General features: G+C 48.9%; 3 protein-coding genes and 1 non-coding gene across 7 annotated transcripts in view; all 4 read left to right on the top strand.

The window, feature by feature from the left end:
- The first annotated feature begins 455 nt into the window (after positions 1-455).
- Positions 456-646, top strand: LOC115071122. The gene has a single exon (XR_003850236.1). It is a non-coding gene; the product is annotated as a U2 spliceosomal RNA (small nuclear RNA).
- Positions 647-2,093: 1,447 nt separating this feature from the next.
- On the top strand, positions 2,094-7,840 carry Wdr74 (WD repeat domain 74). 2 transcript variants are annotated; one of them, XM_008837493.3, is made up of 11 exons: positions 2,094-2,236; positions 2,315-2,421; positions 2,503-2,624; positions 4,478-4,553; positions 4,672-4,818; positions 4,981-5,082; positions 6,498-6,598; positions 6,673-6,728; positions 7,038-7,183; positions 7,299-7,355; positions 7,625-7,840. In XM_008837493.3, exons 1-11 carry the CDS (start codon positions 2,173-2,175, stop codon positions 7,799-7,801), a joined length of 1,155 nt encoding a protein of 384 aa, XP_008835715.1. In that variant the 5' UTR covers positions 2,094-2,172; the 3' UTR covers positions 7,802-7,840. The 2 variants fall into 2 exon arrangements, with proteins under 2 accessions (XP_008835715.1, XP_029421449.1); XM_029565589.1 differs by having other exon boundaries at positions 2,202-2,236; positions 2,526-2,624.
- Positions 7,841-7,973: 133 nt separating this feature from the next.
- Positions 7,974-8,621, top strand: LOC115071108 (testis-expressed protein 54-like). Its single transcript, XM_029565590.1, has 2 exons — positions 7,974-8,074; positions 8,179-8,621. The coding sequence occupies exons 1-2, from the start codon at positions 7,996-7,998 to the stop codon at positions 8,382-8,384; spliced, it is 285 nt and encodes a 94-aa protein (XP_029421450.1). The 5' UTR covers positions 7,974-7,995; the 3' UTR covers positions 8,385-8,621.
- A 72-nt stretch (positions 8,622-8,693) lies between these two features.
- Positions 8,694-13,356, top strand: part of Stx5 (syntaxin 5) — a 20,791-nt gene continuing 16,128 nt past the window's right edge. Inside the window, exons 1-5 of one of the 3 annotated variants that reach the window (XM_008837494.3) lie at positions 8,694-8,841; positions 9,514-9,757; positions 10,117-10,187; positions 10,344-10,399; positions 10,617-10,687. In XM_008837494.3, the coding sequence (XP_008835716.1) occupies positions 9,533-9,757; positions 10,117-10,187; positions 10,344-10,399; positions 10,617-10,687 (423 nt within the window). In that variant the 5' untranslated portion in view covers positions 8,694-8,841; positions 9,514-9,532. The remainder of the gene's footprint in view (positions 8,842-9,513; positions 9,758-10,116; positions 10,188-10,343; positions 10,400-10,616; positions 10,688-13,356) is intronic. The other 2 variants (XM_008837495.3, XM_008837496.3) reach the window with 2 other exon arrangements.

A 13,356-nucleotide genomic window follows, 5' to 3' on the forward strand; every position in this document is an offset into this window, starting at 1 on the left:
GCCAACCTGGTCTTCTCAGTCAGACCCTGTCACAAAACAAAACCAACCAAAAACTAAAAAAAAACCAAGTCGGGGTAGAGGTTGCGGTGCAGTGATAAAGACAACGTCCCCTGAGCGCAGAGAGAACCGCAGAACTGTTCTCACCACTCTGAGGGCGAGCTACGTAGAATCTCATTTCTGCAGCCCTGAAGAAAATAGCACGTGGTTATTGCGGCTACATCAGTGTGTGGACCAATGGGAAAAATGGTATAGAGGGAGGGGCGGGGCTATGCAAATAAACGGAGCAGTGAGCTAGCCTGCCCGTCAGTAAAAGAGAGTTTTAAAGGCTGTTTCAAAAAAAATATAGCTATTGTGTGTAGTAAGAATAATGAAAAGGTACATGCAAGGAGTACTACATGTTGAACAATAATTAAAGTACCACCGAGACGAATCACCACATCTAACCTAGGAATCGTAAGACTGAGACTGCCTTTTGGCTAAGCTCAAGTGTATGTGTTCTTATTAGCTTAATATGTGATATGTCCTGTATCCGAGGACAACGTATCAGACGGGTTTTTGGCCCCAGGAAATGGGATAGGAGTATGCTCCACCACTCCACCACTCCACATACTGGTATTGCAGTATTGTCAGGAACGGTGCACCCCTCCCAGGGACCATGATTTAAAGAAAGATTTTGTGAGCTAGGAAAAAAGGCGCTTTTGTAATTGTGAGTGCTAGTAATTACACGCAATTTGTTTTGCTGATAAAATTAAACGACAGTTTATGAAGCCACAGAGCTTATTTCAAATGGTTTTTTTTCTCTAAATTTGCTTCGGGTGGAGGTGGCTCAGCGTATTAAGAACTCTGGTTGTTTCTGCAGAGGAACCGGGTTCCCAGTACCTACCTACATGGCAGTTAAAATGATCTAACGACTACCCTGTTACCTAATTAACTACAGTTCCAGTGGGTCCGACGCCCTCTTCTAACCTCTGCGGGCACTGCACGACACGGGAACATGTATACACACGCAGGCAATACATTCATACACATAAAAATAAAACATTTTTTTAAAATGGAATGGTCAACTGCAGCTTAAGTTGTAAAAGTAGGCGGGTTTCATTCCTACTGGTCTAATGTAAAAGTTTTATGACATTGCTTACCTACAACTGAAGCCATCACTCCCAGTTTAGAGGCATGTTAGCCTTGCAGATTAAAAAAAAAAACCAAAAAACCTTCATTGCTGGGCGTGGTGGCGCACGCCTTTGATCCCAGTACTCGGGAGGCAGCGGCAGGCGGATCTCTGTGACTTCGAGGCCAGCCTGGTCTACGTAGAGAGTTCCAGGAGACGTCTCAAAAAGACCAAAACAAAACAAAACAAAACAAAAAAACAAAAAACAAAACAAAAAGAAAAAAAGCCCACAAAACAGAAAAAAACCCTTCATTTATTGCCTGCATGTATGTAAGTGCACCCGTGTGCAATGCCCGCGGAGGTCAGAAGAGGGCGTGGGATTCGCTGAAACGGGAGTTACAAACGGTTGTTAGCTGTCTTGTGGGTGCTGGGAATCGAACCCGGGTCCTCTGCATGGGGAGCCAGTGCCCTTAACCGTCGAGCCATCTCTCCAGCCCCAACCTTGCAGATTTGTATTCTCTAAATTCGAGCCTAATTTCTCGCGGAGTCTCAATTCGAGGAAATAATAAAAGGACACGCTGGTCTCTACTTCTCAAAAACCGAGATGTTTTAGGATTGCTGGTTTCTGTCTCAGTTTCTGCTTCGTACTTCACAGTCGAGAATAAAGTCACGAACCTCATGAATGAGTCATTTCTCAAATGGACTCTTCCCTTGTCTCATACAAACCCCACAGGGTGAGGCAGGGATGAGAGCTGGCGATCCCGCACTGCGATGCAGGAAGGACAGCGCAAGAGGATCAGTTTCCTCTTCAGCTCCTCTTGAACTTTTTTATACCCTGGAGTCCCAGCTGGCGTGGAACTCACTATGTAGACCAGACTGGCTTTGAATTCACAGAGATCCGCCTGCCTCTGCCTTCCGAGTGCCGAGATTAAAGGTGTGCGCCACCACACCCGGCTGAAAAATAAAAATAATTTTTAAAAAGGAACCGCAATTTCAGACTGAGCCCGACGCCCCCCGATGACGTGGGCGGTGCGCCGGAAGTGCGAGCGGTCCGCCGTCTTGCCATGGCTGCGGCCTCCTCGCGCTGGAACCATGTGTGGGTCGGCACGGAGACTGGGATCCTGAAAGGTGCGTGTCTGAGTTGTTCGTTGGGACGTGCCAGGGTGGCCTGCGATCACCTAGCGTGACTGTCGTCCTGTCCCGCAGGGGTGAACCTGCAGCGGAAACAGGCGGTGAACTTCACGGCGAGCGGACAGCCGCGGCGGGAGCAGGCGGTGAGCGCGCTGTGCTGGGGCGCCGGCGGCGAGACCCAGGTGAGTGGCCCCCGGCGCAGCCCGGGCTGGGGGCGCGCTGCGGCCTGGCGCTTCGCCCAGCCTGTCCTTCTCTACCCGCAGATCCTTGTGGGCTGCGCCGACAGGACAGTGAGACACTTCAACGTCGAGGAGGGCATATTCCAGGGCCAGAGTCATTGCCCCGGCGGGGAGGGCACATTCCGGGGTCTCGCCGAGGCTGATGGGTAAGAGCCACGCTTAGCCCGGGTCATGGAGCGCTGAGGTCCCCTTGGGTCAGCTGAGATTACACCCTTAGGTGATAAAGCCCTGAGATAGGTGGTAGGGAACTAGGTTCTTAGCTCATTCGTTCCTATAAGGTGCATGTATTCCAACATCCACTGAATGAGATATGAAAGGTTTGAGGGCTGTGAGTAAACTTTGCCTTCATAAAGTATGCATTCTGCAGTTTTTGTCCTGGCTCCATTATAACGTTCTGGCAAGTAATTTTAAAGGTTTTATTTATAATTTTTATGTGTATGAGTGTATTGCCTGAATATGTTATGCGCACCCGTGTCATGCAATGCCCGCGGAGTTACCGAGGGTTGTTAGCCACCGTGAAGGTGCTGGGAATCGAATCCGGGTCCTCTGCAAGAGCAGCCAGTGCTCTTAACTGCTAAGCAATCTCTCCAGCCCCTTATTTTAATACTTTTGAGCATGTTTATCACTGACAGCACCCAAGGTAATAAAGCTTCCAAAGTAAAGGCTAGGAAGGAAGATTAAACCTAGGTTATTGGTGCAGTTTTTCTCCATAGATGAAGAGAGAAAGCAATTTTGTTAATTGAACAAGATCTAGACAGGCTATGCAGGGGATGGAGTTTGAAACTGGGTCTCTGAGGGTCTAAGCACATACATTGAGGAAGTAGCATTTGGAAGTAGAAGCCAAGGGAGAAATTGGTGTATAAGATTGGTTTTGTATTTGGTTGAGATTAAATGCAAAGGGCTTTTGTACTAGGTTGAAGGTTCTTTTTTTGAGACAGAGTTCCCCAGTATCCCCAGCTGGCCTGGAACGCACTATGTAAACCAGGCTGGCCTCTATCGCACAGAGCTCCACCTGTCTCTGCCTCCCAAATGCTGGGATTACACTACGTTGAGATTTTATTTTGTAGGTGGTAGGCAGTTACTGAGTTTTGGATGGAAAGTGCCAAGGGACAGAGCTCTGTGCTTGTAGGAGTGGGGATTATTAGAGATACTGTTTGCCACAGCCCAGGTAAGCAATACAAAGCTTGAACCTAGGTAGGCAAATATAAGAGCATAGGCCAAGTCTAGAGCTTGGGAGGAGAGTCCCTTTGGGCTTTGTAGGAGGAAGGCTATGTTGTTTGGTTTGGGTTGGTTTTTGAGATGTGGTCTCATGTAAACAAGGCTGGCTGTAAACTTGCTGTGTAGCTCAGGCCAGCTTTGAATTCCTGATTTTCCTCTTCCCTCTACCTCAAGTGCTAGGTAGGATTAGAGACATTCACCACTACACTTGGTTTACACTTTTATTTTTTGAAAATCATTTATTATTTTTATTTTATGTATGTGAGTGTTATGCCTGCATGTAGGTAAGTGCACCCGTGTCGTGCAATGCTCACAGAGGACAGAAGAGGCTGTCAGATCCCCTGGAACTGGAGTTATGGACAGTTGTTAGCTGTCATGTGGGTGCTGGGATTTGAACCCTGGTCTTCTGCAAGAACAGTCAGTGTTCTTAACTGCTGAGCCATCTCTCCAGCCCCTGGCTTACACTTTTAAAAATTCCACTGGCCTGGAGAGATGGTGTTGAGGGCATACTGCTCTTGCAGAGGACTTGAGTTTGGTTCCCAGCACCTACATCAGATAGCTCTGCAGACACACACACAAACACACAATTAAAAATTAAAAGAGTTGGGCATAGTAGCACACACCTTTACCAGCACTTGGGAGGCAGAGGCAGGCTGGCCTACAAAGTGAGTTCTAGGCTAGCTGGGGGCTACAGGGAGACCCTGTCTCAAAAAACCAAAAATAAAAATAAATCTTAAAAAAAAAATATATATATTCCCAGTGTTTCCTCCCTTGCTTTCAGCAACCTCATCACATGTGTGGATTCTGGAATCCTCAGAGTCTGGTGTGACAATAACAAGGAGGCATCCTCTGACCCAGTAAGGCTCCCCAACCTGATGATTGGGAAGGGTGAAAACCAGGGGCCTAATGGTATTTTGGAGAGGGAAGATTAAGGACTAAGGTCTCTGAAACTGACTCATCTCTGGTTGTTTTCAGCTCCTGGAACTGAAGGTGGGTCCTGGGGTGTGCAGGATGCGCCAAGACCCAGCACACCCCCATGTGATTGCCACAGGCGGGAAGGAGAATGCTTTGAAAGTGTGGGACCTGCAGGGGTCTCAGGAACCTGTGTTCAGGGCCAAGAATGTGAGTTGATGAGAGGGAGGAGGAGATGCTGAGGTTGGGGAAACTGAGGCCATGGACTTTGATCAGAGACCAGATGGGCTTTGGGGGTAACGAAGGAGGACTGAAGGAAGGGGCATGTCTAGTTCACCAGCACCTTGTGCCCATATGTACCTTCCACACCAGGTGCGGAACGACTGGCTCGATCTACGGGTTCCCATCTGGGACCAGGATATACATTTCCTCCCTGGGTCACAGAAGCTTGTCACATGCACAGGGTACCACCAGGTGAGCTTCTCCTTACTCCTGGGATAAAGCAGCTTCCTGGAAAACTAGCCCTGGCAGAATAGGACCCCATGATGTGCCGTGGCTCCCTTCCTTGCTGTCTTTCTCTTCTGAGCTCTCAAAGGTGCTGATAGTTCCCACCTGGCCAGGCCCTCGGTGAGCTTGTCACCTCCCTTTTCCTGAATTCTGGGATGCAATTTCTAAACTATGGCTGTTTCTATTTCTCCTACCTGGAAGAGAAAGCAAAGGGAGTATCCTAGGTATCATGGGTGGACATCAGGTTGGATGTTAAAAACATATAGGGGCTGGAGAGATGGCTCAGCAGTTCAGAGCAGTCTGCTCTTGCAGAGGACTGAGGTTTGGTCCCCAGCACCCAAATGGTGGCTAACTCCCTTAACCATCCTTAACTCCTGTTTCAGGGGATCCAACACCCTCTTCTGGCCTCCTGAGGCATGTACTTACCTGGTACACCTATATACATATAGGCAAAACACTCATACACACAAATAAAAATATTTTTTAAAAAACAAAAAAGGGGGGGCTGGAGAGATGGCTCAGCAGCTAAGAACACTGACTGTTCTTGCAGAAGACCTGGGTTTGAATCCCAGCACCCACATGGCAGCTAACAACTGCCCATAACTCCAGTTCCAGGGGCTCCAACAACCTCTTCTGTCCTCCTCGGGCATTGCACAACACAGGGGTGTTTACCTACATGCAGGCATAACACTCATATACATTAAATAAAAATAGTAAAACATTTTTGAAAAAAAAAAAAAACCCATCTAGTCCACCCATCTAGTACTAACAAGGCCCAGCCTTGCTTAGCTTCTAAGATGAGTCAAGATGGGGTGTATTCAGGGTGATGTGGCCATGGGCAGAGCTGTGTAGTCCTCATGTAGTCTAACTTGGTTTGGGACTGAAACTGGTCTCAGCTTTTTGTGAAGGGCTTGACTGGGATCTTCAAGGCTCATCTCTTCTGAATTTCTGAGACCCTGGCAGGGCTGGGTCACTGTTAACCGTTTGTATGGTTCCTGTGCAGTCCTAGCACTCTAGGTGCTGGGCCTCTGCTCAAAGCCTGTGAAGAGCTCCTAACTCCTCCCTCACTCAGGCTAAACTTTCCTGCTTAAAATTCAGCACCCTCTCACTACTGGTCCAATCTACTTTTCCATCCCTCCACTTCCACTAGAATGGCATATGGGGGACAAACATGGACCTCTTTCCTCAGCTCTATCCATGCTTGCTCCTGAGCAGCCCACCCCCTAGCATTCTAAGGTGAGGTACATTCATCAAATGAGAAAGTTTCTCTGAGGGCATGTAAATAAGCAGTCCTCAGTGGGCTAATGATGTGCAGATGTGGGTGGTGGTGGTGGAGGGAGGCAGTGTAAGGATGTCCTTCTGATGCCTCAATCTTCCTCTAGGTCCGTGTCTATGATCCGGTCTCCCCCCAGCGCCGTCCAGTCCTAGAGGCCACCTATGGAGAGTACCCACTAACAGCCATGACCCTCACTCCTGAGGGCAAGTGAGTGTTGAAGGGAAGGGGCAGGGCAGGGTTCTGGAAGGAATTCAGGAGTCCTGACCCCATGCTGGTCTCAGTTCTGTCATCGTAGGGAACACGCATGGGCAGCTGGCAGAAATTGACTTACGGCAAGGTGAGTGGGCTAGGGGTTGCTTGGGAAGAGGAGGGGCTAAGGAGGAAGTCAGGCAGTACAGGGAGACCCTGAGCCCTCAGTCAGGGCCACACTGCCTGGGTTCAAGTGCCCGTTTCACCAAAAGCTCTGTGACCTTGGACTAGTTACTTAATTCTTTGTTGTTTTTTTTTTACCTGTAAAATGGGAATATTCATAACTCCCATCTCCAGGTTATTTTGAAAACTTAAGTATTGAATGTAAGTGGTATAAACAGTAAACAACTATGTTCATTGGCTGGCTAGCTAGCCCTGATGCCCCATCCTTCTCCAGGGCGCCTACTGGGCTGTCTGAAGGGGCTGGCAGGCAGTGTCCGTGGGCTGCAATGCCACCCTTCAAAGCCCCTACTAGCCTCCTGCGGCCTGGACAGAGTCTTGAGGATACACAGAATCCGGAATCCACGTGGTCTGGAGCATAAGGTGAGAGCCCAACTCTTGACTTTTTTCACCCATTCTGTTTTTCTCAAGCCTCCCTCTCTCCAGCCCCACATTCACGTTTCTGTCTCAGCTTTCTAAGACCTGTTTTATTTTGCAGGTTTATCTCAAGTCTCAACTGAACTGCCTCCTCCTGTCAGGCAGGGATAACTGGGAGGTGAGCAGCTGGGTGAGGGAATTTGGATGCTTTGGTTTCCTGTGGAGAGAAAGGGAGGCAGCCGGAACACAGATGGGGCTGTCCAGTTACTGCACCTTTACTTAATTTCCCTGAGCTAGATATTAAAGTCCTTAGGAGCTTTTCACCAAGGGTGAGATACTCCAGAGCAGAATGGCAGTGGCTTCTAGGAGATAAGGAGTGGTGCCCAGAGGAACTGTTTTCCAGATAAGTCTCCTCACTGACCCCTGAGTTTCCTTCTCACTCACCAGGATGAGCCCCAAGAACCTCAAGAGCCTAACAAGGTGCCCCTAGAAGACACAGAGACAGATGAACTTTGGGCGTCTTTGGAGGCAGCTGCCAAACGTAAGGTCCCTGATTTGGAACAGACACAAGGGACTCTTCAGAGCAGAAGGAGAAAAAAGAAGCGGGCTGTCACCAGTCCTTGAAGCCCCTTACTCACTTTGTTAATAAAACTCAAAAACACACCATAATCCTGAACCTTTTGTGACGGGAGACAGGAGAGAAGTGGCTTGGGTGGGGTGGGGGGGTTCCCTGAGCTAGGGCTGTGGGATACCTGACGTCACAAAAGCTGGGTCTGGAGCCAGGCAGGGTAGCAGAGTTTTGCGCTGTGCGCGGGGCCATGGGCTGCTGTCAAGACAAGGACCATCAGACCTCGGACGAACAGGCAAGGGAGGACCAGACAAACGAAGTCAGGGAAGGTAAAACAAGACCCAGGGAGGTGCTCCGAAGGGACTGCCTTAGAGGTCGGCCGGGAGAGAGCAGAGCTGACCTAAACAGCCTCATGACCCTTTCAGGCAATGACGAAATCGATTGGACAACGTAGGCCGCCGAAAACCAAAATCTAACGACAGCTTTCTGATCACCGCGCTGTGGCGCCGGCTATCCATGTTCAGCCGTCGGGGGTCCTCACGGTCCAGCAAGAGGCCCTCGGAACAGGGTGCCAGGCATGACAGTCCCATCCAGGAGCGCAAACGTGAGGAGAGCCACAAGGAGCCAGAGCAGGGTTGACCTCAACCCTGTGCCTAGTTCTCAGTCTTTCCCAACAACCAGAGAATAAAATTAATAACGTAGGTCTACCCAAAGCACTAGCGCTTCCGCAGCCAGCTGTGCCCTTGCCGGAGGCCACGGGCTCTTTAAGGCTCCAGCGGTCTCTCCCCCGGGCTTCTGCGCTTGCGCAGGGGGCGGGGCCACGGCGGCATGACCAATCTGGCGCGGGGGCAGGGCCGCAGAGGCAGCCTGGCCAATGAAGTGGCGAAATCGCGCCTGCTTAGGGTGGGGCGTGTCCTTCCTGTCTCCAGGCCAGGAGGGGCGTGGTACAGCTGCACGTCACGGGGGTGGGGTTACGTGTGGGTGACGTGGCGGCTGTTACTCTTTGGGCCGGTTTCGGCGGCTTAGGAGGCCAGCGAGGCGACGGTGACGGCCCGGGAGTGTGAGGCGCTGGCGGCGGCGGTAGGCGACAGAGGAGGTAGGACTCGCTGGAGGAGGGGTCCGGTCTCTGTCGGCTCGCGGGCCGCGGCCTCTCAGGGGCGACGGGGGAAGGGAGCCAGGGGCAAGGAGGCAAGTCCTGCTGGCCCGGCTCCGGGTTCAGGGAACACCTCACCGTCCAATCAAGAAAGGCCTTGAGGAGAAAGACGTCGGCCTTGGCTAATCAGAGGTTGCAGTCTCCCAGAAGGCGGGACTTTGATGGGGGTGGGACTTCCTGTTTCAAATAAACACTTAAGGTTTTTTTTTTTTTACCCCCTCCGCCCACCGAAGTGTGTCCACCTCTGGAGGTCCATGGCGGTTTCTCCGTGGGGGGTTAAAAACAATCGCGTACACCAGAGGGCACGGTTAGGGCCTGGGGCAGTTGCAAAGGTCTGGCTGCAGGCTCAGGGCGACCGGACCTGGCTCTGGCTGTTTCTCGACTTTCGGGGCCCGGGCCGGTGCTTTAGCAGCCGGAGCCAAGTTGGACGGCGAATTTGAGGAGGCTTCGCCTTCGGCCTGGAGGAAGCTCACCTTTCCCGCCGCGGCCTGGCTGCAGGGTCTGCGGGTGGCCTTGGGCTGGAAAGTGTGCAAGAACTGGAAAGGATTTGCTAGTTGAAGGGAGAGTTTGGGGAAGGAGGCTGCCTGGAGAATGACACTCTCCTCTCCGGAACAGTCCGAGGTTATGCGACTCAATGATCCCGCGGAAACGCTACGGATCTAAGAACACGGATCAGGGTGTCTACCTGGGTCTTTCAAAGACACAGATCCTGTCCCCTGCAACTGCTGGCAGTAGCAGCACCGACATCGCCCCTCCCTCCCCCCCAGTGGCCCTGGTCCCTTCCCCTCCAGACACCATGTCCTGCCGGGATCGGACCCAGGAGTTCCTGTCTGCCTGCAAGTCACTGCAGAGCCGTCAGGTAAGGACCTGGAGTGGGAAAGGCAGGAGTTTACCTGTTTATTTAGTACTTATGGTGTATCAGATACTTGGCCAAAGTTCTTTACAACTCTTAGGCTATCTAATTTACCTATTGGAAGTGGAGGACTTGTCTCCAGAGATTCAGAAGAGTTTAAGTTTTGTCATGTAGGCTCCAGGGTCAAGCTTTAAACTTGTCCACAAACCACTGATAAATCTAGATTATAAGAAATCTAGAAATCCATTTAGATAGAGGATGCCAACAATATTAATATGTTTAGTGGATATGTGAGGGCCAGTGAAGAGCTGGAAATGGATAGAACAAGGAACTAAAGTAATCAACCTTTTGACATTGCCTTTCAGAATGGAATCCAAACAAATAAGCCAGCTCTGCGAGCAGCCCGACAACGCAGTGAATTTACCCTTATGGCCAAGTGAGTTGAGAAGTTTTGTGATGGCAGCGATAGAATGTCTCAGAAACAGATTTGCCTTTGGTGGTTCAGCTGAGTGGTACTGGTTGTTTTGGAGGTTATGGGAATAGCCTCCCTCCTGCCCTTTATCACAGCTTTCTTACTAATGATCATTTGCAGGCGCATTGGGAAAGATCTGAGCAATACATTTGCCAAGCTGGAGAAGCTGACAATCTGTGAGTGTTGGGGTGGGGGGGGTTTCCTGTGTGACAGTGAAAAACAGAGTTCTGGGGAGTGAGGCTCCTGGAGGTTTGTTTTGTTGCATTGTATTGTGCTGGGGATTTAAACTAGGGCCTAGTGCCTTAGGCAAGTGCTTCTACCACGGAGCTATATTCCTAGCCCTGAGTGTTAGCATTAGCATCATCTGTTATAAATTCTCATTTGTCTCTGCAGTGGCAAAGCGCAAGTCTCTCTTTGATGATAAAGGAGTAGAAATTGAGGAGCTAACATATATCATCAAACAGGTGAGCTGCTAGCCATCAGCAGAGCCCAGCATTCGAATTAGATTACTTCCATGATTGTCTGTTGCCTTGAATCCCCAGAGCATCTAGACCCATCTCCAAACGCTCTGCTCCTTCAGTCATGTGGACATCATCATCTAGCATTTACAAAGCCGTGTACTGGGTTCTCGTCTTCAAGGGCTTATTGTACCAAAGAGTCACCCAGCTTCAAGAACCCAGACTTAAAGCAATAGGTGAATGGTATAAAAAATACTTTACAAAAAGATGAATCAGGATGCTGGGAAAGCTTATAGAGCTGGATTTAAGGCTTATGTAGAGGCAGTGGAAGGACTTCTAGGCTGAGGAAGCTGTGTGTAGAAGTGTTGCTTTTAAAATGGAAAGTTCACGTTTGCTCAGATGTCACCACCTTGGTGCAATCTGTCCTCATCATGGTGTCTAATAGTCCAGGATCCCGAACTTTCCTCTTTAGTTTGTTCTATTTTAAATTGGATTTGAACTTTCTAACATTCTCTATAATTAACCTTAAGTTTTTTTTATCTCTGTTCCCTCCTACCTTTCCACCTCTCAGAGAGACAGAGAAAGAGAAAAAATGAGAAAGAGAAAGAGAGGGGAAAACCTCAGGAGCAAGTTTTGGTTTTGGTTTCAAGACTGTTTGGTTATGTAGCCCAGGCTTGTCTCAAAGGTATAATCCTTCTGCCTTAACCTCTCAAGCCCTAGGAGTGAAGGCATGTATCACCTTGCCTCTCTTGGATTTTTCTTTCTGCTTGTTCACAGATATATCACAAGTGCTTATAACATTGTCATGACTGTTGGTTGGTTAAATGAGTGATTGCCCAGAAGTTTGACAGGAAGGTCACTACTAATTGTGAAGAGCATTGTGAACCTGCTAATGAGTGCAGAATCATCCTGAATGCTGTGACCTACACAGAGTTTGATGAGGGACATGTAATGGGGCAGAGGATAGGGAGGAGGCTGGTACAAGGGTCTTGTACAGAAATGACGGTGGCAGAGGCCAAAGAGCATGCCCATTCAAAGTTGCTGTGTTGGGATATTACTGTTTAGCCATTTAACATTAGCCCACTGGATTCAGACTTGAATTCAGATCACTATCACCCACTTTGGTTGTGACCTGTGTAAGCTGCTGTCTTCTCAACTTCTGTTCCCTTAATCAGTAAGACAGAGATAATAAAAGTACCTGCCCCAGAGGGTTCTTGTGAGGATTCATTTGTTTGGGTTTTTTTAGTCACTGACATGGCTGGCTTTTTCAAGACTTTGACTACTTTGGATTGGTTGATCTTAGCTGGTTTGGCTGAAGAAGTGCCATTTGAGCCCTGTCTGAATGGCAAAGAAAAGCAGGTCATCTAAAGATCTGGTGGGAATGCATTCCAGAAAGTGAAAATGCACTTTGAAACTGGAATTAGCAAAAGGAAAAGTGTGAAGGCTGGGCAACCTTGATGCGTTTGATAAGCACAGAAGAGACCAGTGGGGTTGCAGCACAGCAGAGGGGAGGGCATGAGGCTAGAGAAGTGGGCAGAGGCTAGATCAGAGAGAGCTGGTGCAAGGCAGCTAAGGAGTTGGGGTTGTAGTCTAAATTGGTGGTAAGCTCTTAGGAGATTTTTTTTTTAATAATTTCAAAAAAATTTTTATTATTTTTAATTTATGTGTATGCATGTACTGCCTGCATGTGTGGAAGTGCACCCTTGTCGTTCATGCCCGCAGAGGACAGAAGAGGGTGTCGGATCCCCTGGAACTGGAGTTACAGACAGTTGTTAGCTTCCATGTGGGTGCTGGGACTAGAACCCCAGTCCTCTGCAAGAGTAGAGAGTACTCAACTGCTGAGCCATCTCTCCAGCCCCAGCTCTTGGGAAATTTTTAAGCAGAGAATGACTGTACCCTGATTAGAAAATCACACTGACTACTATTTAAGAAGCAGATTATAGGAAGGCAGACTAGAAAAGGGACAGCTGTTTTAAGAGGCTCTTGGAAGTTATTTATTATTAGTTTATTTATTTTTGAGACAGGGTCTCCCTGTAGCCCCAGCTGACCTGGAACTCACTGTGTAGACCAGGCTGGCCTCAAACTCACAGAGATCTTCCTGCCACTGCCTCCCAAGTGCTGGGATTAAGGGCCTACGCCCACACACAGCTCTTGTTTTTTTTCATTGTTTTGTTTTGTTTTTTCTTTTCTTTTCTTTTTTTTTTTTTGAGACAGTGTCTTTCTGTCGCTCCAGCTGGCCTGGAACTTGCTATGTAGAACAGACTTGGCCTTAATTTCATAGAGATTAACCTCTTTTTGGAAGAGGGGTTTGAACTATGGTGGCTGAGAGAACAGGAGATAATATAGATAGGTTTAGAGTATATTGGAATGAAAGATAGGACGGACATGTATTGGAATCAGTTGGATTCTTCGTGGGCTGTTGATGGGCTCCATGTGGATCTAAGGGAAAAGAGGAATTGAGGGTTTTTGTTTGTTGGTTGGTTTTTTAAAATTAATTAATTTATTTTTTGTGTATGCATGTATTGCCTGCATGTAGGTAAGTACACCTGTGTCATGCAATGCCCGCGGAGGACAGAAGAGACAGTTGGATCCCCTGGAATGTTAGCTGACATGTGGGTGCTGGGATTTGAACCCAGGTCTTCTGCAAGAACAACCAGTGTTCTTAACCGCTGAGC

The sequence above is a fragment of the Nannospalax galili genome, unplaced genomic scaffold (genome assembly GCF_000622305.1).
Source record: "Nannospalax galili isolate Female #2095 unplaced genomic scaffold, S.galili_v1.0 scaffold818, whole genome shotgun sequence".
Taxonomy (NCBI): Eukaryota; Metazoa; Chordata; class Mammalia; order Rodentia; family Spalacidae; genus Nannospalax; species Nannospalax galili.

Coding starts and splice junctions, on each gene's coding strand:
- Wdr74 (XM_008837493.3), top strand. CDS start 2,173: ATGGCTGCGGCCTCCTCGCGCTGGAACCATGTGTGGGTCGGCACGGAG. Junction 2,625..4,477: donor GGTCTCGCCGAGGCTGATGG/GTAAGAGCCACG, acceptor CCTTGCTTTCAG/CAACCTCATCACATGTGTGG. Junction 6,729..7,037: donor AGAAATTGACTTACGGCAAG/GTGAGTGGGCTA, acceptor ATCCTTCTCCAG/GGCGCCTACTGGGCTGTCTG.
- LOC115071108 (XM_029565590.1), top strand. CDS start 7,996: ATGGGCTGCTGTCAAGACAAGGACCATCAGACCTCGGACGAACAGGCA. Junction 8,075..8,178: donor GACAAACGAAGTCAGGGAAG/GTAAAACAAGAC, acceptor TCAGGCAATGAC/GAAATCGATTGGACAACGTA.